The sequence below is a fragment of the Capra hircus genome, chromosome 6, assembly GCF_001704415.2.
Source record: "Capra hircus breed San Clemente chromosome 6, ASM170441v1, whole genome shotgun sequence".
In the NCBI taxonomy this organism is placed as follows: domain Eukaryota; kingdom Metazoa; phylum Chordata; class Mammalia; order Artiodactyla; family Bovidae; genus Capra; species Capra hircus.
The window spans coordinates 67,144,671-67,170,498 of NC_030813.1; the positions used below are offsets into that span (position 1 = coordinate 67,144,671).

The 25,828-nt window shown below is 35.7% G+C and overlaps 1 protein-coding gene across 5 annotated transcripts in view; it reads right to left on the reverse strand.

The window, feature by feature from the left end:
- The window catches only part of NFXL1 (nuclear transcription factor, X-box binding like 1), a 55,951-nt gene continuing 31,797 nt past the window's right edge, over positions 1,675-25,828 (reverse strand). For all 5 annotated transcript variants that reach the window (XM_018049424.1, XM_018049426.1, XM_018049423.1 and 2 more), the window contains exons 16-23: positions 23,594-23,615; positions 22,724-22,864; positions 18,519-18,685; positions 15,568-15,637; positions 10,202-10,306; positions 6,127-6,213; positions 5,261-5,314; positions 1,675-3,252 (exon numbers count right to left, since the gene is read on the reverse strand). In XM_018049424.1, the coding sequence (XP_017904913.1) occupies positions 3,079-3,252; positions 5,261-5,314; positions 6,127-6,213; positions 10,202-10,306; positions 15,568-15,637; positions 18,519-18,685; positions 22,724-22,864; positions 23,594-23,615 (820 nt within the window). In that variant the 3' untranslated portion in view covers positions 1,675-3,078. The remainder of the gene's footprint in view (positions 3,253-5,260; positions 5,315-6,126; positions 6,214-10,201; positions 10,307-15,567; positions 15,638-18,518; positions 18,686-22,723; positions 22,865-23,593; positions 23,616-25,828) is intronic.

Consider the following 25,828-nt stretch of genomic DNA (forward strand, 5'->3'; position numbering starts at 1 on the left):
ACAGTTCATGTATTGTTGAAGCCTCACTTAGAAAATTTTGAGCATTACTTTACTAGTGTGTGAGATGACTGCAACTGTGTGGTAGTTTGAGCAGAGAATTTTGAGCATTACTTTACTAGTGTGTGAGATGAGTGCAACTGTGTGGTAGTTTGAGCATTCTTTGGCACTTTCTTTGGGACTGGAATGAAAACTGACCTTTTCCAGTCCTGTGGCCACTGCTGAATTTTCCAAATTTGATGGCATATTGAGTGCAGCACTTTCACAGCATTATCTTTTAGGATTTGAAATCGCTCAACTAGAATTCCATCGCCTCCACTAGCTTTGTTCGTAGCAATGCCTCCTAAGGCCCACTGGACTTCGCATTCCAGGATGTCTGGCTCTAGGGGAGTGATCACAACATCATGATTATCTGGGTCGTGAAGATTTTTTTGTACAGTTTGTTTATTCTTGCCACCTCTTCTTAATATCTTCTGCATCTGTTAGGTCCATACCATTTCTGTCCTTTATTGAGCCCACCTTTGCATGAAATGTTCCCTTGGTATCTCTAATTTTCTTGAAGAGATCTCTACTCTTTCCCATTCTATTGTTTTCCTCTATTTCTTTGCATTGATCACTGAGGAAGGCTTTCTTATCTCTCCTTGCTATTCTTTGGAACTCTGCATTCAAATGGGTATATCTTTCCTTTTCTCCTTTGCTTTTTGCCTCTCTTCTTTTCACAGCTATTTGTAAGGCCTCCCCAGACAGCCATTTTGCTTTTTTGCATTTCTTTTTCTTGGGGATGGTCTTGATCCCTGTCTCCTGTACAATGTCATGAACCTCTGTCCATAGTTCATCAGGCACTCTATCAGATCTAGTCCCTTAAATCTATTCCTCACTTCTGTATAATCATAAGGGATTTGATTTAGGTCATACCTGAATGGTCTAGTGGTTTTCCCAACTTTCTTCAATTTAAGTATGAATTAACAAATAATTATTCCCCAGTTAAAACTTCCAGTGGCTGCCCACTGCAACTAGAAATCAACTCCAATTCCATACCACGGTTTACCAACCTTGCTAAGAAATGGCCCTGGATCCTCTTTCCCTGTCACTCACTAAGCTCCAGACACACTGGCTCTTCCACCTATTCCTCAGCCAGGCCAAGCATCTCCCAACTTAAAGACTTTCTTCTTGCTGCTTTCTCTCACTCACAGACTTTTCCCTCAGAACATCAACTGAAGGTCATTCAGGTCACAACTCAAATGTCCCCACCTCAGAGAGACTTTTTCAATTTAAGTAGTTAGTGCCTTTACACGCTCCCCACGCCCCCCACCCCCATCACTTTCGGTAACATTTCTCTCATTTTTTAACACCACTTACCGTACATGAAATCACATTCATTTTATTGTGTATCTATTTCCTGCCTGCTTTCTTCTACTCTTTAACAGGTCCCTGAAAGGACCGCCATTATTTCCAGTACCTAAAAAGTACCCATCACACAGTAAAGGCATCTGTTGATTGAATAAATGAATGCACAGTTGCGTGACTCTGGGCTAATTAAGCTCTGAGCTACTAGCCAATCAAATAAAAAACAGCAAACTGTGTTATTCACTCCATCTTCTTCTGCTCACTAAATTCTTCTGCAAAACTTGGAAAGAAAACTTAGCAAGAACAGAAACCCAACAAACAGACATGAACTAATCTCCAGGTCTGTTTATTAGGCCAAGATCTTGAAATACATGAAAAGAGCTTCCAATGTGGACACCTAATCATTTAATTAATATTCGTTTTAGATTAGAGTAAGGTAATGACTTGAGTGTAAGAGCTCTGATTTAGAGCTTCTAAGACACCAACACAGTAACTCTAACACTGGGAAAGATTAAAAAAAAATCTAAAATTAAAACAAAAATACAATAAAGAAAGGAATGACTGTCTTCGCACTTTAGACACCAGCTAATACCTGACTCAGGGACGTAACATTAAACAAACTGAGTTAAAGGAAGCAAAATTTTAAAATCCTTCTTAGTACTTCTACCACTTTTTAGTACCTGTCAATTACTATGTTTTGTAACAAGCATTAGAGTTTTATACATTGATAAAATTATAGGCTCCTGAATGTTTTAAATAGTAAATATTCTACATTAAAAATCTGGTATGAAAAATTTTAATTAATCGTACAAAAATTAAATATCAAAACCATTTTAAATGACTTACAATTCAAAGAGATTCAGCTTATTGATACTTCTCTGTTAGCTTGTTTTCATAAGAACTGATTATTTCCAGCTGAAAAAAAAATCTACCAATAGGACTGTGGTAAGAAGAAATGAGAATAATGTACATAAAGTTTATAAGCCTGTGCTCAGCATATGTTGGTCATAAATATTAGTTTTTCTTTTATTATTACTTTGAAAAAAATGCATAAAAGTTTTACAGAACATGCCAACTTCAGATAGAAGCTTCTTACATGAGAAATAACCACATGTAAGGAATCTAGCCTAGCATTTTTTTAAAACAATTACATTTTCCTCTGAGGAACATACTACATAAAATAGTAATAATTGATAAAAATTCCTCACTAATAAACCAACTTCTAGAGTCTAATTATATAGCTTCCTGTTATAACTTAAGAGGTCCTTTAGAGAATATATATTTTTTTTAAAGTACAAGGTTACATGATCAGGAAAAGTACCTTTTAATAAGTAACCACAACATTGTAAAATATTCCTCTAATTACATATATGGCTCAGTTTAATCTTAAATTTTGCCAAAAAAGAAAAAGATGGCTTGAAATAGTAAATGAAATAGGTATGTTAATACAAGGAAGCACAACAAACAACTGACATGTTACCTTGCCACTATCTATGCCTTATGAAATATTTTACAATTTCAGTCATGCTTTTACTATTAAATACTGTTATAGTGCCAATTTTAGGATGCTAATTAAGGTAAAGCTTAACATTCTATCCTTCTAATAAGAGTTCAAAGAGAATACAGAGATGAATGTGAATATATATTGTGTTCTACAGCATCTGCTTTCTAATATTCCAAATTTAACAACTTATCTAAATCTAATCTGAGGTATATTAACAAGTCAAACATTTTTTAATCCACAGCATGGGCTATGTACCATGCAAACACTACTACCACAATTGCACACAGTGGAAAGAGGTAATATTTATATTTCTGCCATAGGGTTAGCTCAACTGCCACTTCATCTCTCTTCCTGTTCTTCTTCCGACGACCCTTCAGTCTGTTTTCAAAAGCTTCCAGTTCAGCCTAAATCAAAACAGTATCATTTTTATTAAATTCAATATACACATTGACTTGAATTTTTCCACTCAGACAAAAATTAACTGGGAAAATGTTTTAATAGTAATGGTATATAATTAATATACACATTTGATTTTTTAAAAATACTATCTTTCCACTACTGACCGTATTCAACAAATTCAGAGTTGAGGTAAGAAGAACTGGAACTAGAGAGTGGTGAAAGAGACTATTTCAGACTGATGGCCTGCTTTTGATACTAAATATAGAAACATCTGATTTAAAATATAGATATTAGTTTTATTTAGCACCATTAATCTGTAGTTAATAGGGCTCTATAATACAGAGCTTCCAGCAAGTGCAGATAGACGACCCATTAGGATAAAGATACCTATAATTCTAGTTTTACACAATGCTGGTAACAAATATTAATGACTTTTATGGAAGACATTCATGTAAGTGAATAGAAAAAGCTGCCAGAAATTGATTCCTCTCAATCAAATACATTTAAAAACAGAGTAAAAATTCTTCAGGGGAAAAATGCTTCATACTTTAAACCAAAATGACTCCTTTAGAAAGAATTATATAAAAATTCATTCTAAAAAATAACTTTAAAAAAGTTGATGACACTATATAAAGTGTAGATTTTTAGTCTACTGTAAAGAACTTACTTATTAAGCTTTAATGCATGACAATATAATACTATACACTGCATTGTTATTAACTAAAGCCTGGCACTTATCAACATATATATAATATTCATGCAAAAATCTATAAATGTTAATTTAAAAGAAGGAAATAGAAACTTCAGTTAACATATCCATAACTTTGCTCATAAACCACATCTGAAGACCTAACATATATTCAATACTTAATTTAACAGAAAGTGACATTCTTCAATGAACCAAAATATCAAAATATTCTCAAGTGGTTGTGATATACAGCAAAAGGTCAAAATATATTAAAAGCAGTCAAACTTGAGAACCACTGACACAGTAAAATAACTGATCCATAAATGATGACTCACAGTTGTCAAAAGTGGTTTAAATTATATTCTATACACTGTTTAAAAGGCAGTAAATAGAGACTATATTTAAGATTTCTCTCCATAATGGCTTATAAAAAGGAGAAGGGACACCCTAAACTATTAATAATCTCCAGGATTCCAGTCAACCCGTTTTATTGCATTAGCTCTGATAATTAATTTTTTTATATTAGGCAAATCAACTTTACAGAATGTAAAACATGAGAGGTTATTTTATCCCACCTTGCTACGTGAGTTATTTTTAATGCCCTCTCTCAAGACATGCAAATTTCAGTTTCTTCATTCATAATGGTGGTAGTTTACATACAATGTATACTACTTGCTAAGCACTGAAGTATCTCAAAATGCAAACTGACAAAAAATTACATGTCACTATTAGAAAGTTAAGCCACTCTTTGGAATATATGATCAATAAATATAGTATGTGAACAAACAGGAGGTATAACAATGTACTTGTTATCTGGGTAACACATTTTATCTCGCATGCAGATAAAAATTTAAGAATTCTTGAAGGCATTCAAGAGTCTAATGGGGAAATAAGAAGGTGTATTATTAAAGCAAATGTATTGGTTAGTAAACAGCACTTATCTGTCACAGACAACCTACAACTCAGTAAGATGAATGAAGATGCGCACTCTAGGGGATGCCTTAAAACGGATGCTGCCATGTCCTGACCCCCTGTCACTCAAACCAAAAGAGGTGTTATCTCTGGAGAATGGATGAAATCGACAAGGAAGTAATTGGTAATACACAAAATACACAGAATATCTGGGCACATACAGGGTCCCATGCTTCCTTCAGAGGTTCAGGATACCTGGACTGAAACAAACAAACGGATAATTTTTGTTTTACAAGGAACTATATTTTCAGTCCAGAATTGAGCTGACCTAGTTTATGTTTCCACATATCTTGTATCTGCATAAAAACTAACAGTTATGCAAAAAGGACCTAAGTTTGGGTGTTTTCTGTTACCTGTTGTCTTCGTTTTTCCTCTTCAAGGGCAGCTTTGGCTTCTGCTTCTTTTAACTGTTTTTGGACATTTAAAACTAAATTAACATTGCAATCACCAATTTTATACAGAATTTTAACATCTTTCCTTCCAGGCTCCACTAACCTATAACAACTTCTGAGAGCTTCATACTGAAAATTATTTAAAGAACCATAAATGTTATACACTGAGAAGTGTTACTATGGTACTATCTAACAGGGTGTGAGGGGAAGTAGAGTGTTATATCTTATTCAGCCGAACAACTATAAGATACTAGATCATAACACACAGGGTTACAACACTGTAAACTGAAATACTTTTAAAACTGGACTTTTACTCTTAAGTTACCATATTAAGATTATAATCAATTATTAAATATTACTGTTTGCCTAGGGATGAAATTGACCATTTTCCTAAAACGCCCTCTCTGGAAGGAAATCTCTAGTTTCAAACAAAACCAAAAGTTTATTCACTGGGTTAATGGAGGGAAATAGTGACACTAAAAGTAACCCAAACAGCAAAGAACCCTAAAATTTTATTTTTGTAATATTTTAACATAACTTTCAGGAAGCTTAAACTAACATTAAGATGAGTAACTATGTTCCAGAGTACATCTACTAACTGGTACAGAGTATGGGAAAATCTAGTACACACCAGACAATAAAGATTATATCTAGCACACACCAGCACATCTGAGAGTTTTAAAATAGGCCTATACACTAGGCTTTTATCACAAAAACAAAAAAGTATGAGATTTCAAGTTCTTCATAATAAGCACACAAATTTAATGTACAAAATAAATAAGGAAAGGCCACTAACACATTAAAAATGACATTTAACTTGACATTACCTCAGACGCTTTCTGCTTCATTTCTTTGCATGTTGTGTCACATTCTATGGAAATCTGATTTTCACGTACTTTGTTGCACTGCACTTCCTACAAATAAAATTTTTTTAATTTTTACTTCAAAAGATTTCCCTCAAAGTTGTAGTAACTACATGCTACAAAAAAAAACAAAATTTCTCTAGCAGCTTAAGATTATGCCAATTATTTCATTTTTATTCTTCATTTCTCTTTATTGCTTCCTATTACTCTTCTGAAGCCTCCAGGAAGGTGCTAGAGAAGTGCCATCCAACACAGCTAGCCGAATGGAAATGTTCTATACTCACAAGGGTAGCGCTTCCCACACGTGGTGCCTGAGTACTCAAAGTGTACTGAAATCAAGGAACTGAATGTCATGTCACATATTATTTAATGTTGATTCATTAAAATTCTAATTTAAATAGCCATAAGTGGCTAGTGGCTATCACCACAGTGTGGCTCCAGAGAGTCTTTTGGAGAGCTACAAGTCTTTTTCTCAACCACTTATATTTTTTAAAAGAGCTGAGGTGAAAATCATTCTAAACCTTCTTTCTGTACTTCACTGATTCCTTAATGAAATAATTAAAAAATATAGTTTTATTGATGAGGTGACATCAAGACTATAATCAATTTGTGTACTAGTAAAGTAATGCTTAAAATTCTCCAAGCCAGGCTTCAGCAATACATGAACTGTGAACTTCCAGATGTTCAAGCTGGTTTTAGAAAAGGCAGAAGAACCAAAGATCAAATTGCCAACATCCGCCGGATCATCGAAAAAGCAAGAGAGTTCCAGAAAAACATTTATTTCTGCTTTATTGACTATGCCAAAAGTCTTTGACTGTGTGGATTACAGTAAACTGAAAAATTCTGAAAGAGATCAGAATACCAGACCACCTGACCTACCTCTTGAGAAACCTGTATGCAGGTCAGGAAGCAACAGTTAGAACTGGACATGGAACAACAGACTGGTTCCAATAGGAAAAGGAGTACGTCAAGGCTGTATATTGTCACCCTGCTTATTTAACTTATATGCAGAGTACATCAGGAGAAACGCTGGGCTGGAGGAAGCACAAGCTGGAATCAAGATTATCAGGAGAAATATCAATAACCTCAGATATACAGATGACACCACCCTTATGGCAGAAAGTGAAGAACTAAAGAGCCTCTTGATGAAAGTGAAAGAGGAGAGTGAAAAAGTTGGCTTAAAGTTCAACATTCAGAAACGAAGATCATGGCATCTGGTCCCATCACTTCATGGCAAATAGATGGGGAAACAGTGGAAACAGTGTCAGACTTTATTTTTGGGGGCTCCAAAATCACTGCAGATGGTGATTGCAGCCATGAAATTAAAAGATGCTTCCTCCTTGGAAGGAAAGATATGACCAACCTAGATAGCATATTCAAAAGCAGAGACATTATTTTGCCAACAAAGTTCCATCTAGTCAAGGCTATTGTTTTTCCAGTAGTCATGTATGGATGTGAGTGTTGGACTATAAAGAAAGCTGAGCACCGAAGAATTGATGCTTTTGAACTGTGGTGTTGGAGAAGACTCTTGAGAGTCCCTTGGACTGTAAGGAGATCCAACCAGTCCATCCTAAAGGAGATCAGTCCTGGGTGTTCACTGGAAGGACTGATGTTGAAGCTGAAACTCCCAATATTTTGGCCACCAGATGCGAAGAGCTGACTCATTGGAAAAGACCCTGATGTTGGGAAAGATTGAGGGCAGGAGGAGAAGGGGATGACAGAGGATGAGATGGTTGGATGGCATCACTGACTCAATGGACATTAGTTTGGGTAAACTCTGGGAGTTGGTGATGGACAGGGAGGCCTGGCATGCTGCGGTTTATGGGGTTGCAAAGAGTAGGACATGACTGAGTGACTGAACTGAACTGTAATAAAATAAGTGGTCTCTATTTTAAATAGTCTAAACTTTGCTTCTGTAGATCTTTGTCTGCCTTTTATTCATTCCATATTTCTTGCTGCCAGATGTCATTTTTGCTCTAAGTGTACCTATTGATACCAAGTTGCTCCTTTCTCACCACACCCTCAGAAACTAGTTTTTTTAGTTCAAATCTACCAGAGTAAGGAAATGAGATCATCAAATCCTGAGCAAAGGACATACACTTCAATAAAAGGACTTTATAGCACAGAATTTTGGCTGAGGTTGATGATAAACAGCCTTGTCGTCCAACAATAGTCTAAAGGAAAAATAACATGGAGAAACATTAGAGAAAAATAAATACTGCATGTTAGTGGATATTAAGTCTATCAGTCTGGAAGAAAGATAACCATATCTTTTCTCATTCAAAAGGTACTTATAGAGTACCTATTACATGCCAAGCACTGCATTAGGAATAGGGGATACAATAAGGAAAAAATTAATATGGTAAATGCTAAACTAATAATAATAATAATAGCAGCTGCTATTTATTAAACATAGAGTAGTCATGGTGCTAACTGCTATATAAGCATCATCTCTTTTATTCCTTTCAGTAAGTCTATGTAAACATGGTTACACACATCTCTAGAATCACAAAGCTCTCAGTCATGAACCTAGCACAAAGTATAAAGGAAGTCAAGAGGAAGGAGCACCTAAGTCCTTTCAGAAGGAGGCAGAAGGAAAGAAAATCTTCCCAAACCAAGAAATGCTTGCATGTATGCTAGTAAGCATAAACAGGATTATACAAAATGGGGCAGTAAAGGGAAAAAATTTATATTCTATACAGAAGGAACATAAATAGTATCACGTATTAAAGCAGAATATAGCCAACGTGTCAGCGCACTTAAGAAACAAATCACAGGAAGGACCAAAAGGGGATATGACCAGACAAGCAGGCCAAGACAGAGCCCCTCCTATGCCATAATTCTGTACATGTATACCTTATAAAGTGCTTAGTTTTTCCCAAGTAATGAAGAAGCAGTGAAGAACTTGGATTGGAAGTATTATGATTAGAGGCATGGAAATCTGCTATGAAGCTGTTTTCAAAGTCTAAGAATAAGCTGTTGCCAGTTCTAAGGGGTGGCAAACTGCACCTGGATAGTAAGATGAGGTTTGAGAGAAAACCTGAGAAACATTTCAGATTAAAAGTGATTTGACTGAGTACTGATTTTCATACAGAGGTGATCCCTTTAAAAACCTAAAACTTAGGGATCCAAATCCAGAAAAACTTAGGCCTATAAATTTAAATTCAGAAATAACCAATCCAGGAAATGATAGTTAGAGCTGTAAAAGCAGAAGAAAAGCGAAGGTCCTCAATAAAAGCAAAAGATTTTCAATAAATATTTGCTGAATAGATGAGTAAATGAGTAAACTGAAAGAGAAGCTTTAGCGAACAACCATAATAATGTGAAGAAAACAAGGAGTTACAACTATAACTGAGAAAGAGAAAATCAGAAGTAAAGAAATCTTCGTAAGAGTCCACAGTGTAAACAGGGAAGTCAAGGAAAAGGAGAACTGACCTGAGTCCTTTCTAAGTTTTGCCAAACGGTATATAGTTTGCTACCACTGAGCTTTCCAACCATTAGCTTTTGCCCTTTCACTCCTCCATTACCATAACTTTATCTTTTTTTTTTCATTTTAACTGTAAGTTTATCTTAAAATTAATTCTCTCCAAGTTTGAATGTTATTTTATAATTTTATAAGGCTGAGTATGTGAGGTCTTTTTAAGGTAACATTTTTACAACAGAATACTGATTATAAAAAAACTTCCATAAGTAAGAGCAACAAAGGTTCATTCCAGAACATTTCTTAAATCATGAAACTCACTTCATTACTCGCACTGTCACTTATGTGGAGACCTCAAATCTAGAACACAGATTCTGCCTAAAAAACAGCACTGAACTCAGTTCCAATATAAAATAATCCTCTTTAACTATTAAATTGCAGAAAACTAGCTGCCAAACAATGCTGATTTTTAAAATAAGGATTTACAGAGATCTACGAAATAAGAGCTTAAGATTAAAAGGCAAAAAATTAAAGTCAAAGAACTACCAAAACATACTCTCCCCACCAAAAAAAAAAAATGCACATAGAAAAGAATTTTTAATAACTTAAAATATTTACCTTTTTTATTCTTTTACAAGGACATCTAAGTTTCACCTTTTGGTTGCAATTAAAGGGACATTCACCAGGATGACACATTTCTTTGCATCTATGACCACAAGGAAGCTAAAATAAAACCAAAATAAAACAATTTCATATTTATAGTCATACTCTACTTCCCCTTTCCCCCAACAACTATTTTAAGAAAAAGTCCATTACAATAGGGTCAATAAATCTTGGACAACTGGCTAAGTTTTTCATTTTTTTCTTTTAGATATAAATAATCTTAATTCCCAGAAATATTCAATATTCTACCTGGTTCCACTCCAAGAGTACACCTTACATCGCTCCTGAGGCTACTTAGAGCCCTGTGACTAAGCTCTGGCCAATGGACTGTAATCAAGAGCACCTCCACGCCTTAAAAGCTTTTAAGAGCACAGGTCCATGCTCTTCCCTTCCCAGTATGCTGGAAATGAGGATATCTAGAGCAACAAGGATCCCATCAGTCAAAGAGAACAGAGCTGCCCTACTAACTTGGGTCCCTTGGAGCACAGTGACACATCTATCTTCTCTTTCACTGTTATGTGACAAAGAAAATTTCCTTGTCCTTAAGCCACTGTACTGTGATACAACTGCTTAGCCTTTTACTCTAAAAGGCTTGCCACTCTGAATTAAAACATACCAAACAGATAGCCAAACCAATTCAGTAATTGCTGTGATGTCTATGTGCTCCTTGACTTTATATACTATTTTCTTATCTCAGTCAAGCTTTCAAATGAAAGGGTTCTCTTCTTTTTTCTATTCAAATCTTATACAAATTTCAAAATGCAGCTTAAATCATCATTAAAGCATGGCATGAGTTTGCCTACATTTGAAAAACAATAATAATCTATTTCTAAACTATTGTGACAATGCCTGTATTATTTTCAACTTAAAAATCATTTTCAAAACCACTTCATATATTTCTGCCTTTCCAACGAGAATATAAAAGACACCCACTGGTTAGCGGTTAAATTTCAAAATCATACTGCCTACAACTGAATCCCAGATGCCCTGTTGATTAGCTATGGGACCTTCGGTAAGTCATCTGACTTTTCTGTGCTTCACATCTGAAAATGGGAAGAGTAACAAAACTTTATAAAGCTGTTGTGAGGATTAAATGGGCTTAATATATTTAGCTATCTAATAAAGGTTATTATTGCAAATTAGTTAAGAGCAGTGGTTTTATATTTCTTTTTGTCTCTCATATTCATTAACAAAGTTATTTACAAATAGTGGACACCTCAATAAATATCTGAATTCTCCAAATTCTAGTCTTTATGATTCATCAGACTGATCTTTCAAATTACTGACTCTACCACCCACTTTAAGAAATTCAGAATCCTTTCCTATTGTCTTTAGTCTCTCTCGAGTACGCAACCAGCTTTCAAATTTTTTTAATTTTTAGCTGAGACATTCATACTGTCAGGCGAGTGTATGCTCCTCGGTTCTGTCTCATCACAACAAAGATTCAGAGTGACAGACACTAAAGCCCTCAGCGTGTAACAGCTCTCAGGTCTTGAGCCTGTTATAGCTCTTAGGTCTCGAACAGACCGTGTTATAGCTCTTAGACAAATCAGTGTTACAGCTCTGTTTTACAGCTCTATTTTACTTAGAAAATAGCAGGAAAATTCATCCTTGAGGTGTGAGGGCATTTCGACCCACAGATGTGAAGAGAAGAGCGCCCCAGCGCACAGGGGAGAGAGAGAGAGAGAGAGACCCCTTTCCCTTTGGCTCCTCTTTTTATGTCTTTTCCTCCTCCCTGGGCCTGCCCTGTGTAAACTGGGGTAGCCAGGAGTGCTGTTTGTTCTACCTGAGATCCTCACTCCAATCCTCGGACCTTCCTTTGTTCTATTTTCTCGGGCTTTTCCCTTCCTTATCTTTTAGCCACTGCCATTCTGGACTCCTGTTTCCTGTTCTAACTACCTAACAATACCAAAACTAAATCTGGATCATTCATACTGCATTTTCACTAATCCTAGCATAGTGCAATGCTACCTACTAGAATGAGTTCCACACTAGGCACTTCCGGGCCACTTCAGTCTCGTTTTTCTCTACACCTAATACTAGGTCCTCAACACAACTTAACAAGCACAATATTTATTCACTATCAAACACCTGTCTCAGAGTATTTGTTTCAGGGACTCCCTCACCTCCCTCTCACCTTCATTCCTGCCAGTGCCTCTAGCCTGTCTTCATAAACAAGACAAACACTTGGCATTAGCTCACCACCTATCCTTTTTTCCCTTCAAAATATGTCTTTACAGCATCTTGTTCTTTCCTTAATCTTGGATGTAATTACATCAGTCATCTTCTCTGAAGGTAATTAAGCACTCTACTTTAAATCAGTGATTCTGAAGTGGAAAGTGAATAAGGAAACATATCAGAATCAGTAAGGAAAGATCTTTTTGAAATTATATTGACTCATGGCTACAGTGTGGTCTCTTACTGATCATTATTCTGTCTCTTCAGTGTGCGGGAGAGAAAGGAACTTTGGTAGACTTCTAAGATGCTATATTTTTTGACTTAGGTGGAGTTATATGATGTTCAGTTTTTAACCATTTTTATACTGTACATATATGTACTATGCACTGTTGAGTGCATAATCATTTCATTATTTAAAAAATCAAATCACATAACCATTTCCCTGTTAGATGTGCAGGCATGTATTATCTCAAAAGCCAGATTATATTCTGAAAGGGCAAAAAAGTAGTCCCAAAGAAAATTGCTTAGAATGTAAAATATATACAATGACTGTATCTTCTTCACAGCAAAAAAAAAAAAGAAGACATTTTTAAAAAACATCCAACCTGGTATTCATTTAAAGATGAGATATCCTACCCTTCGCATTTAAAGTGAGATGGTTTTCCTCTACTCTACTCAGCCCTTAATATCATTTGCTAGCACTTTGGTAAGTCAAAATAAATGGCTTACCAACAAGCAATATTATCTAGTTCAAAATGTCTCATTTTAATCCCAATAAATTTAAAAGCTCTTTAAAAATAATTAAAGAAGTTTGCATATCAATATTATTTGTGGATAAATACCCATATCATCATCACCATAGCTGGAACATCCATAGCATTTACCATATACTAAGATCTTTACCTGTTACTGATTCACTTAATATTCAGCACTCTGAAATGAGTACTGCTACTGCCTCCATTTTACACACGAACAATCTGATATACAGAGACATTAAATAATGTGTCCAAGTAAAAAATAGAAAAGCTTGCATGGGAATGATAAAACCAAATTCAGAAATGATTTTAAAAGTAGAATTGTATATATGAGGCACATTTTAAATAAAGGTTCAGTTCTTCACGCTATCTTTATATATTTCCTCTAAGTTTAATTCAAACTTAATTGAACAATCCAATAGACACATGGAGTGTGTATCAGAGAAGCAATGTAACTAGAACACACTTATGCCATCCCCACAGTTCACTCTTATACTCACACTCAATAGACATTTACTAGCTACCTATTAAGTACAACCAGGGACTGGATACAAAGACAAATATGACACAGTCGCTGCCCATAGGAAATCTATAGTATGGTAAGGGGAAGAGAAAACAAACAGAAATTTATCAATGCATCAGAATTTGTCATAATCCTGTATCTTAAGTCTGAGTCTAAGATTTCTGTGGCAAGTTCAGAAAGATAGTTCTTGGTTGATACCATCATAGTCTACTGGTTCTCAAACTGTACCAGACCAATATTCTCATCCTTATGTACGAGCTTATTAGAAATGCAAATTCTGGGACCTCCACTCCAGGCCCACAAAATCAGGAACTCTGGTGTGGGCCCATTAACCTGTTTTAACAAGTGCTTATAATGATTCTGATGCACATCAGAGTTTGAAAACCACTGCTGTAGCCTTATCAGAACATAAACTAGATTGAGTTCTATTAGACATAATAATGTTCACCTGTCTACTCTGAGACTGTTCTAAACCTTAATAACCATATGAACTGTTCCCAACCCAAGGATATATTTTTCAAGAAAGTCCAAGGAGACACTAGCAATAACATGGTCTCCAGAATGTCCTAGAATTAAAAAATGATGAGCATGGGAAAAAATTTCTAAATAAATAGTGCATATTCAGCTCCAGTCCCACCCAAATATCATAACAGGATCACAAACAAATCATAACCAAAGCAATGCTAAATTGCAAATTAGTGATCCCTGACTTAAATGCTTATTTCTGACAGCAATCTCATCCCAAATTACTGTGTCAGATTAAAAATAAAACATTCTCAACTACTTATTATCTGAAACTTTAATCTGAACAAGAAAATGTATTTTAACAAGGGGAAACTCAGAATTTGAAGAATTCAGAAAATTAAATTTGAAATATCCCATGCCTCAGGTTTCACTTATATAACAAAGACAGGATTATTAAAATAAGCATGTATTGCTTGAAATTTCTCCCTTTTATAATCTCACGTAACTTTTAAAATTCCCAGGTCCAATTTCCAATAGTTCTTAAACAAAAATCCACAAATGTGTCCAAAGTTTTAGTTAAAAGGAAATACTGTTCATAAAAAAGGCATATCATGCATTGATTTGCTTTTTCTTTAATCAAAGAGACAGACTACTATAGTTACGACTTTGCTGTCATCTCTTCCTGATTCTAAATAGGATAAGAAACACTTAGGTAAGTATATAAAGACAAAGAATTAAAGAAAAAAGGTGCTACTAGTACAGTTATAAGTAAAAAGAATTCCTTTATAAATCAAATAACTGTCACTTCCCCACTGCAACGATCAAAAAAGGACTGTCTTAACTTTTAAGTTGGTCAAACAGAGATAGACTGCTTTGGTTTCTCAAAATTACTGCCAGTGATACTCAAAATTATTCCCAGTGAGTTTTTACCTTTTCACTCTGAACAATTTTTCTATACTACTTTTGATACTTTTAGCTTGAAAACAATGCATGTACCAGTATCATAATCTCTAGAAGAAAAACTTCATACATGAATGCTTTATACTAATTCAAATAATGAGCTTTAAGGTTTATACACACACACATGCGATCTGTTTTTTCTACTGTGGATTTACTGTCCAACTGCCCATGAGCCACACAGTTCCTAATCTACTTATATTTCAAGATGGGAAAACATTAGGTCATTAAAAAATCTTCAAAGGATCATTCCTGCTCCTACTATCCCAAAATTTTGCAAAGAGATGTGCACTTACCCTAACTACAACACGTATCAATCACATTTTGCTTTCTGGGCCCACATATCTAGTGAGTCCAGAAAAGATCTAAAATAGGATGAACAAACAACAAAAGAGAAACAATGCCCAAGAAATACAATGTAAAAAACTTGTATTAAATCTTACCTCTTTAGGACACTGATTTTTGCAACAACTCAATAGATTCTTTTCATTTACATCAGCTGTGGTTATTTTTCTAAAAATATGAGAGGAAGTTTTGATGACAGTCAAAGCAAAGTCCATTTTATAGTGTGGTTTTTCTAAAAACAGCTCACAATTTCAAACAGCAATGCAATAAGCTTCTCAGAAAAACTTTTTTCAGTTGATTCTGGATTAAGCTATTTATTAATGTTAGAAAGTGATTTATTTTATATCAGTTCACTTGAAATCAGTCTGTGCTTTTATATCTGATACAGGGGGTAACTCTGAAGTCATAAACACCAATGAATAAAACTACTTTCTAACAAAGAGCTAGCTGAACAGTAGATACATGAGTCAGTAACCAATGACAGTCTAAAAATCCCCATCATACATATCTCACTTTTCTCTTCTACCTTTCTTCTCTTTTCCTTTATTCTTTGTTTTCCTATTCCTTTCACTAGACATAACTGCTAAAATACACCATAAGTTTAGCCTCACTAATGTCAAAACTATTATCTTAAGTATCTATACCAAATTAGCTAAAACTTGTACCCTAGATAACACAGGCAATTTTCTTGACAGTTTCATGTAATAATAACATCGTTTTTATACTGGCTCTGCAACTAAAGTTTTCATACTGGCTCTATATTTTCATTCTTACAAGCAAAGTGCTCCCCTCTGAACTTAAAGAGATAATTTTGTTCCTGTTTCTCTATAATTAGAAACAAGTTTTTCAAGGCCTGTATTTTTTATAACTAATTTCTATAGAAGAAACTGCATGAAGCAAAAAATGACTAAAAGGAAAAGATGGCTTAGGAAATGGAAAGTAAATGAAATTATCAGAAAAAATACTGACTGAAGAATTCTGTATAAAACCATGGATTCAAGAAAAGGAAAAAAGAACTCTATAGCTGTGGTAATGGAAACCACTGCCAATCCATCTACCTCCAAACATTTCTACCCAAAATCATTCAGTTCATTAATAACAAACAGAATCACTGAGATTCCATGATGTCAGCAAAACTAGAAGATAGAAATTTCTACAAATTGCAAATGACCTGTAAGTAAACAAATAAACACCAACTCCTAGCAGAGCTATTTCTCAAGCTCCCATAGCAAATCTTTACAGACAGCTTGGTAGAGTTGTGGAAAAAATGAGAGGTATGAGAAGACAGGGAATGAGCTAATGTTGTACCAGGAAGAAAAAGTCTACCACAAATGTAAAAATACTGAAAAAGTCTTGGTAAATCAAAGCAAGAGAAGACGCTTTTAAAAAGTATGCAAGAATCAAGGAGCCAGTGTTAGAAAGGCAATGCTTTGTGGAAGAAGGTAAAAGGAGGTGTCCTTTGGAGACCACATGACAAACGAAAAAGAAGCCAGAGGGGCAAATTTAGGACACTGCAAGACCAAAGAAAACAAACTCTTGGGACATTCCTGGCAGTACAATGATTAAGATTCCATGCTTCCACTGCAAGAGGTATGGGCTCGATCCCTGTTGAGGAACTAAGATTCACAGAGGGCACAGTCCCAAAAAAGGAAAGAAGAAAACAGCCTCTTTTCATCACTAACACTCATTAATAAAGCAATACTGTCCCCTTAACTACTTCTTACAAAATTTCTAAAACTAAAAATTGTAATTTTTTAATTTCAACAAAATAATTTTAGTATTTAAAAAGAATGAAATCTGACTTCCCAATTTAAACCATGAGTCTACAGTATAAGTGGGAGAAGGAAATGGCAACCCACTCCAGTTCCTGCCTGGAGAATCCTGTGGACAGAGGAGCCTGGAGGGCTGCTGTCCATGGGGTCACATGGAGTTGGACACGATTGAAGCAACTTAGCATGCATGCATGCATGCACTGGAGAAGGAAATGGCAACCCACTCACAGTATTCTTGCCTGGAGAATCCCAGGGACAAAGGAGCCTGGTGGGCTGCCATCCCTGGGGTCACAGAGTTGGACACGACTGAAGCAACTTAGCAGCCACAGAGTATAAGTAACAAAAAAATTTTTAGGATACTATCTGCATTTACTTTGGCCACCTGATATGAAGATGACTCACTGGAAAACACCAATGCTGGGAAAGATTGAAGGCAGGAGGAGAAGGGGACGACAGAAGATGAGATGGCTGGATGACATCTCTGACTCGGTGGACATGAGTTTGGGCAAGCTCCAGGAGTTGGGTGATGGACAGGCAGCCTGGAGTGCTGCAGTCCATGGGGTCACAAAGAGTAGGAGACAACTGAGCAACTAAACTGATTACCATTTTTCTGAAAGTAAGGTCCAAAAAGTCAGAAATAAACTCATATTCCCAAATTTAATTTGAGTAAAACATACTTACAAAAATCTCACTTGACAGATTTAAGTGAAATGGTTAATTATGTCAGATCATGACTAAATAGAAAAAAAATGAAAAAAAAAATTTCCCTTCACATACTCCACAAGCAAAAACCTGCATTTTTAAGTAAGGAAAATATAGAAGTCACATCCTAGTAAGATAACTGCCATAACAGTAACATCTGCAATAAACAAAAGCCTACCTTTTAAATCTACGATTTAAAAATTGTGCCTAAGTAACTATGCGCAAGTCAACTTTGAACCAACAAAACCCTAGCTGACACTGGTATTTGAACAATCTGCTATTGGAGTGCTTCTGTTGTTTTTCTAAAAGCCAGCTTTTTCCTAACAAAATCTTACATGAAATACCCAAATGGAAAAAAGAGAATTTCCCTGATTAAAATCTAAGTAAAGTATCTGGAAGGTGAAACAGCCTACATTTCTTCCTTCCAGATCTCTACCGGAAAATCGAGGCCTCCAGCCTCTAAGGACCACACTGAAAAATATTCCTTAAAGTATTGTATTAAAGGTTCTGAATTATAAAAAAAGATAACAGTTAAAATGGCTGGTAAAACAAGAGTATTTCTTCAGTCTACTGACCTACATTCCACATAAAGACTTGTGATCTTGCAGTGACATTTTATTCTAAGCATCTGAACACATGGAGGACACTCTCCAGGGTGACACGGCAGGACACACGGATGAGGACAACCCAACGGCCGTGATTTAGAGCACCCTTCTTCACAGTGAAGGCATTCTGGGCCAGCCTGGTAAGTACCAATGAAATAAACCATTGAAATACAGAAATCTAACATTTCTATACAGCTAAAGCTATAAAATTTTTATATCTCATTGAAAGAAAGGACATCTGCAGCTCTCAGAAATTCAGTTAATAAAATGGTGCTATGCTTACACTCTTCTAAAAATAACAGCAGGATTATCAATGGGACCATAACTCACAAAGATTTTTGTCTACCAACCTCATTTGATCAAACTGCTTCACCTTTAAAATGGACTTGATTACATGATGCTTTCCTACTAAAATGTAAATTACTTCCTAGTCAGTGGTGGGAGGTGGGGAGGAAACAGTAAAAGCTTACCAATTTCCACTCAAGAAGTATGACCATCATCTAACTAAAGAAATCAACACACTGTTAACACATAAATAAAAATTACCAAAGCAATCAATGTTCTAGGAATATTAATCGCATCTGGCCAAGGAGAAACACATACACAAGGGAAAGAAAATGACTAGCAGTCTAATTTATTTTTGAATGCACTTCAGTGAGACAAGATTAAATTACATTTACAAATAAATGGGACCTTAATGTAGCTCAACAAAGCACCTCTTTTGTAATCATGGCTGAATTTGGGGATGATAATAAAAATGTTTAACTCTCATAAATTAGCATCCATGTCAGTTCAGTTCAGCTCAGTCACTCAGTTGTGTCCGCTCAGTTGTGTCCGACTCTTTGCAACCCCATGAACTGCAGCACGCCAGGCCTCCCTGTCCATCACCAACTCCCAGAGTTCACGCAAACTCATGTCCATCAAGTCAGTGATGCCATCCAGCCATCTCATCCTCCGTCATCCCCTTCTCCTCCTGCCCCCAACCCCTCCCAGCATCAGAGTCTTTTCCAATGAGTCAACTCTTCGCATGACGTGGCCAAAGTACTGGAGTTTCAGCTTTAGCATCATTCCTTCCAAAGAACACCCAGGGCTGATCTCCTTTAGAATGGACTGGTTGGATCTCCTTGCAGTCCAAGGGACTCTCAAGAGTCTTCTCCAATACCACAGTTCAAAAGCATCAATTCTTCGGCACTCAGCTTTCTTCACAGTCCAACTCTTGCATCCATACATGACTACTAGAAAAACCACAGCCTTGACAAGACGGACCTTTGTTGCCAAAGTAATGTCTCTGCTTTTCAATATGCTGTCTAAGTTGATCATAACTTTTCTTCCAAGGAGTAAGCATCTTTTAATTTCATGGCTGCAATCACCATCTGCAGTGATTTTGGAGCCCAGAAAAATAAAGTCTGCCACTGTTTCCACTGTTTCCCCATCTATTTCCCAGGAAGTGATGGGACCAGATACCATGATCTTAGTTTTCTGAATGTTGAGCTTTAAGCCAACTTTTTCACTCTCCACTTTCACTTAAGTTAATGAAGTTTCACTTTCATTAAGTTAAATAAGCAGGGTGACAATATACAGCCTTGACGTACTCCTTTTCCTATTTGCACAGTATCCATGTCAACTGCTCTCATTTATTCATGTGAGATGCCAGGCTGGATGAAGCACAAGCTGGATCAAGATTGCCAGAAGAAATATCAATAACCTCAGATATGTAGATGACACCACCCTTATGGCAGAAAGTGAAGAGGAGCTAACGAGCCTCTTAATGAAAAAGGAGAATGAAAAAGTTGGCTTAAAACTCAACATTCAAAAAACTAAGATGATGGCATCCAATCCCATCACTTCATGGCAAACAGATGAGGAAACAATGGAATCAGTGACAAACTATTTTCTTGGGCTCCAAAACCGCCTTAAATGGTGACTGCACCCAAGACTTTAAAAGACATTTGCTCCTTAGATGAAAAGCTATGATAAACTTAGACAGCATATTAAAAAGCCAGAGATATTACTTTGCCAACAAAGGTCTATACAGTCAAAGCTATGGTTTTTCCAGTAGTCACGTATGGATGTGAGAGTTGGACTATAAAGGCTGAGCGTAGAAGAATTGATGTGTTTGAACTGTGGTGTTGGAGAAGACTCTTGAGAGTCCCTTAGACAACAAGGAGATCAAATCAGTCCATCCTAAAAGAAATCTATCCTGCATATTCATTGGAAGGACTGGTGCTGATGCTGAAGCTCCTATACTTTGGCTACCTGATACAAAGAGCCGACTCACTGGAAAAGACCCTGATGCTGGGGAAGATTGAAGGCAGGGGAAGAAAGGGACAGATGACGAGACGGTTGGCTGGCATCACTGACGCTATGGACATGCGTTTGAGCAAGCTCCAGAAGTTGATGATGGACTGGGAAGACTGGCGTGCTGTGGTCCAAGGGGTCACAAAGAGTCGGACACGACTGAATAACAACCAACACAAATTCAGTTCTTTAGTAGATACATATTAGGTAAATTATTAAATTACTAGACCAGAGAGGGACTTTGTTGAGCATCTCTATGTCTTTTTTAATTGACATAAAATTCTAAGCTATTTTTGACATGCAGGATTATAAAGAAAAAGTGTTTCAATTATCAAACATTCCTCTATAGTTTCTTTTTTAAAAAATATATATTAACTTATTCCATTAATACTTATTCAGCATTGTGTGCCAGGTATTGTCCCATATACTGGGAATATGCAAGATTGGAGAGGGTCCCTGACCCAAGGAATTTATATTTAAGTAGGGAACTATAAAGAACTTGTAACAGAGCATCTTCATATACACTGAGAAAAGATAAAGCAGGACCTATAGGAGACTCAATTGAAATGTTACAGTAAAGAATTTTAAAAGTTTCTGAATTATTTAATTTTCAATACATAAATTAGAATGATTACAAAGTTATCTTCCAAAATAATTTTCATTCACATACACTGCAGTAGCCTTCCCTGAAGGTGAGATAGGGATGAACTTGTAGCTACATTGAGAAGAATTACACATAATTTATAACTCATATTTTGTCAGAGCAATTCACTGTCTAGGAAGCCATGTCAAGTAATCCAAGGTAACTGTAATTCCCCACTTCTTTAAATGAATTTGTTCTGATTCAGTTGATATTCTGGCCATATATCATACATCAGCTATTCTCTAAAGAGATTCTAAATCATTATATTAGTTCGATTTTATAAGTCTAGTATCTTCCTCACTTTATCATGACAGTATTTTTACTAAGGATCAAGGTATAGCTCAATGAAGAAATTATAAGCAATAGAAGTTACACATATATTTACACACAAAAAAGAATATACTATGGACATTTATGTTGCCATGTATTATAATTACCAAATCAAAGATCAAAACATCTAACAATGCAAGCGAAATTTTCAATAACACAATTCATATAATAATTTAAACATCTGTTAATGTAACATTACTTAGTAATGAAGCTTAAAAATGTTTGACTTATTCCTTATTAAGCACACTGCTAAATTATTAGGATTCCCTACAAAATGGACACCTAAGAAAAAACAATATTTTAAAAATAAAATTTTATATTATTTGAAATTTGATTAGCTACATTTGTTTTTCTATGCAAAATGGCAACTTTTAAACTTTTTTTTAAGGTTGATATCTCATATGCTTGTAAAATGCTAATTTTAGTAAATCTCACACAATTTACACATATCCCATATTTGTGATGTTATTTACTGCCAACAGAGAATTTATTAAAATCGTGAACGTCACCTACTACCCATTTTAGAGTTAAAAAACAGCTGAGAGCAAATGCTCCAGACAAAACTTTGAGATACAAACAGATAGTAGTAGAGGTGATGCTGCCGCTATTGTCTAAAAAGGACAATTTCTGTACTTTTATCATAAAATCAAATCCTATGTAGTAACACAGGCACAGCATGTAAAGAGTACCAAAGTAAAAGGCATATTATTATGAGCTAGCACAAAGATACAGAGAGATATACGCCAAGTGTTAAAGCTGGATGTCTTAGGAAAAGCAAGGAAGGAGAAGGGATGAGGGCAACAAAAGAGAGAGAAATTATAGCAAAATATTTATGGCATAATTATTAAAAGAAAGTGTTTTAAGCATATCATAACCATGTATACATTCAATCCAAGGACATTACCTTTTTTTTGTCAGTGCAGGAATCTGTTTCAGTTACTTTGTGACACTCTTTCATACATACATGATTCTGACAAGTTAAGGTTCGTCCACAAACTCTTTTACAAGAATAAGGTCCTACAGCATGACATGGTAGAGGGCTCACCTTAAAATTTAAGAAAAAAAAAATTTTTAAGAAAAAAAGGAAAATTAGCAACATACACCAAAGAAGGCAATGGCAACCCACTCCAGTACTCTTGCCTGGGAAATCCCATGGACGGAGGAGCCCGGTAGGCTGTAGTCCATGGGGTCGCTAAGAGTCGGACACGACTGAGCATCTTCACTTTCACTTTTTACTTTCATACACTGGAGAAGGAAATGGCAACCCACTCCAGTGTTCTTGCCTGGAGAATCCCAGGGACGGGGGAGCCTGACGGGCTGCCGTCTATGGGGTCGCAGAGTCGTACATGACTGAAGTGACTTAGCAGCAGCAGCAACGTACACACATACACAGCCTACTGGAAGCACGTTTCCAAAATGATTGTTATTCATTTGAGAACAAGTTCTACCTAACATATTTCATTAATAATTACTATCAAAATCAAAGTAATCTATCAAAAAAAAAAATCCAAAGAATGAATGCCAAGAAGCAGAATATCCTATTCCTAAGAGGGAAACTCAACAATATAATGCTTCTGTAGTGAATGCATATTCATAGGCTAATTCTCAAATAAAAGCACTGTATATTTTTGAATAGTTAATAGACAAACTCTTATACTCTTTAGAGCACTAAAAAGACAATACATTGACTTTGTTATTTCTAATAGCCATCATATAGAAGAGGAATATATTAATAGATTGTAAGCTTTAGTTAAAGCTTGTGCCTGTAACTCACCTCATGTTTTCCAAGACATTCCCTATAAGAAAAAAAATGAAAACATTATACATTCTTCAAAAAGAATATTTTAAAGCAAAGATGCTAACTCTACTGGTTTTTAAATTAACAATAAAAAATAAACACATATGGAAATAATAAGTGATTATAGAAAGATTCCAGGATACAAAGTTAATATACAAAAGCCAACTGCTGAACTGGAATTTGAAATTAAAAACACACTACCATTTATATCCGGGCTTCCCTGATAGCTCAGTTGGGAAAGAATCCACCTGCAATGCAGGAGACCCCAGTTCAATTCCTGGGTCAGGAAGATCCACTGGAGAAGGGATAGGCTACCCACTCCAGTATTCTTGGGCTTCCCTTACGGCTCAGCTGGTAAAGAATCCGCCTGCAACACGGGAGACCTGGGTTCGATCCCTGGATTGGGAAGATCCCCTGGAGCAGGGAAAGGCTACCCACTCCAGTATTCTGGCCTAGAGAATTCCATGGACTGTATAGTCCGTGGGGTCACAAAGAGTAGGAAACAACTGAGCAACTTTCACTTTCACCATTTATACTAGCACACACAAAAATGAAATACTTAGATATAAATCTAACAAAATAAATAATAAGATCTATATGAAGAAAACTATAAAACACTGATGAAAGAAATAAAAGTAAACCTAAATAGATGAAGAGATATTTCATGTTCATCTTTAGAAAGGTGCAATGCTGTTAAAATGTCACTTCTTCCCAACTTCATCTAGATTCAACACAATTACAATCAAAATCCCATTACGTTATTTTGTGGATATCAACAAACTGAGTCTACGGTCTTTTTGGAAAAACAAAAAAACCCAGGATAGCCAACACAGTACTGAAGAACATAGGCAAAGAACTGACACTACCCAACATCAAACCTTATTACAAGGCTACAGTGATCAAGATAGTACGGTATTAGTGAAAGAACAGACAAACACATCAGTGGAACAGAGAGCCCAGAAACAGACTCACACAAAGATAGTCGATTGATCTTTGACAGAGAAAGGCAATCAAACGTTGAAAGGATAGACTTTTCAGCATATAGCTGGTGCTGGAACAAAGGAACATCTACATGGAAAAAAATACAAACAGACTTTATACCTGTCTGAAGTTACGTCAAAATGGATCAAAGACCTAAATGTGAAATGCAAAACTATAAAACATAGGAGGAGACGATCTAGGTTACCTTGGGTTTGGTGATGACTTTTTAAATACAATACCAAAAGCACAATCCAGGAAAGAAAAATGGCTAAGTTGGACTTCATTAAACCCAAAACATCTGCACTGCCGTAAGCACTTAAATAAGAACACTTATATGAAAAGATAAGCCACAGACTGGGAGAAAATATTTGGAAAAACACAGCTGGTAAAGGACTTGTATGCAGAATATAAAAGAACTCTTGAAATTCAATAATAATAAATCAAACAACTCAATTAAATCAATGGGCAAGATCTGAACAGAGGACACTTTATATATATACAAATGGCAAATAAGCATATGAAAAGATGTTCAACATCATTTACCACTAGAGAAATGCCAATTAAAACAGCAATAAGATGTTGCTGTTACTACACACCCATTAGGAAAGCTAAAATCCAAAACACTGACAATATTTGTTGGTAAGGATGCAGGGCAAAGGGAACTCTCATACACTGCTGGAGAGAATGCAAAATGGCGCTGTCTCGTATAGGTAAACATAGGTCTACCATATGATCCAGAATCAGCACTCCTAAACATTTACCCAAATGAGTTGAAAAATATGAACACAAAAAACTTACACATGAATGTTTACAGCAGCTTTCTTCATAACTGCTAAAACTTTGACAGCCAAAATGTCCTTCAACAGGTGAATAATAAACTGTGGTACAATGGAATATTGCTTAGCAATAAAAAGAAATGAGCCATCAAGCCATAAAAAGACATACAGGAAATTAAATGTAAATTATTAAGTGCAACATGCTAAAAAGGCTATATACTGTAGGATTCCAACTACAGGACAATTTGAAAAAGAAAGAATTCTAGAGACAGTAAAAGAAAGAAAAAGATGAACAGTTTCCAGGGGCTTGAGGGACAAGCAGGTGAGGGATGAACAAGTGTAGCACAGGATGTTTTTAGGGCAGTGAAACTATTCTGTATGGTAAGTAATGGTGGATGCAGGCAGGAGATTATGCACATACAACTGGAAAAGTATATCCTAATGTAAACTATAA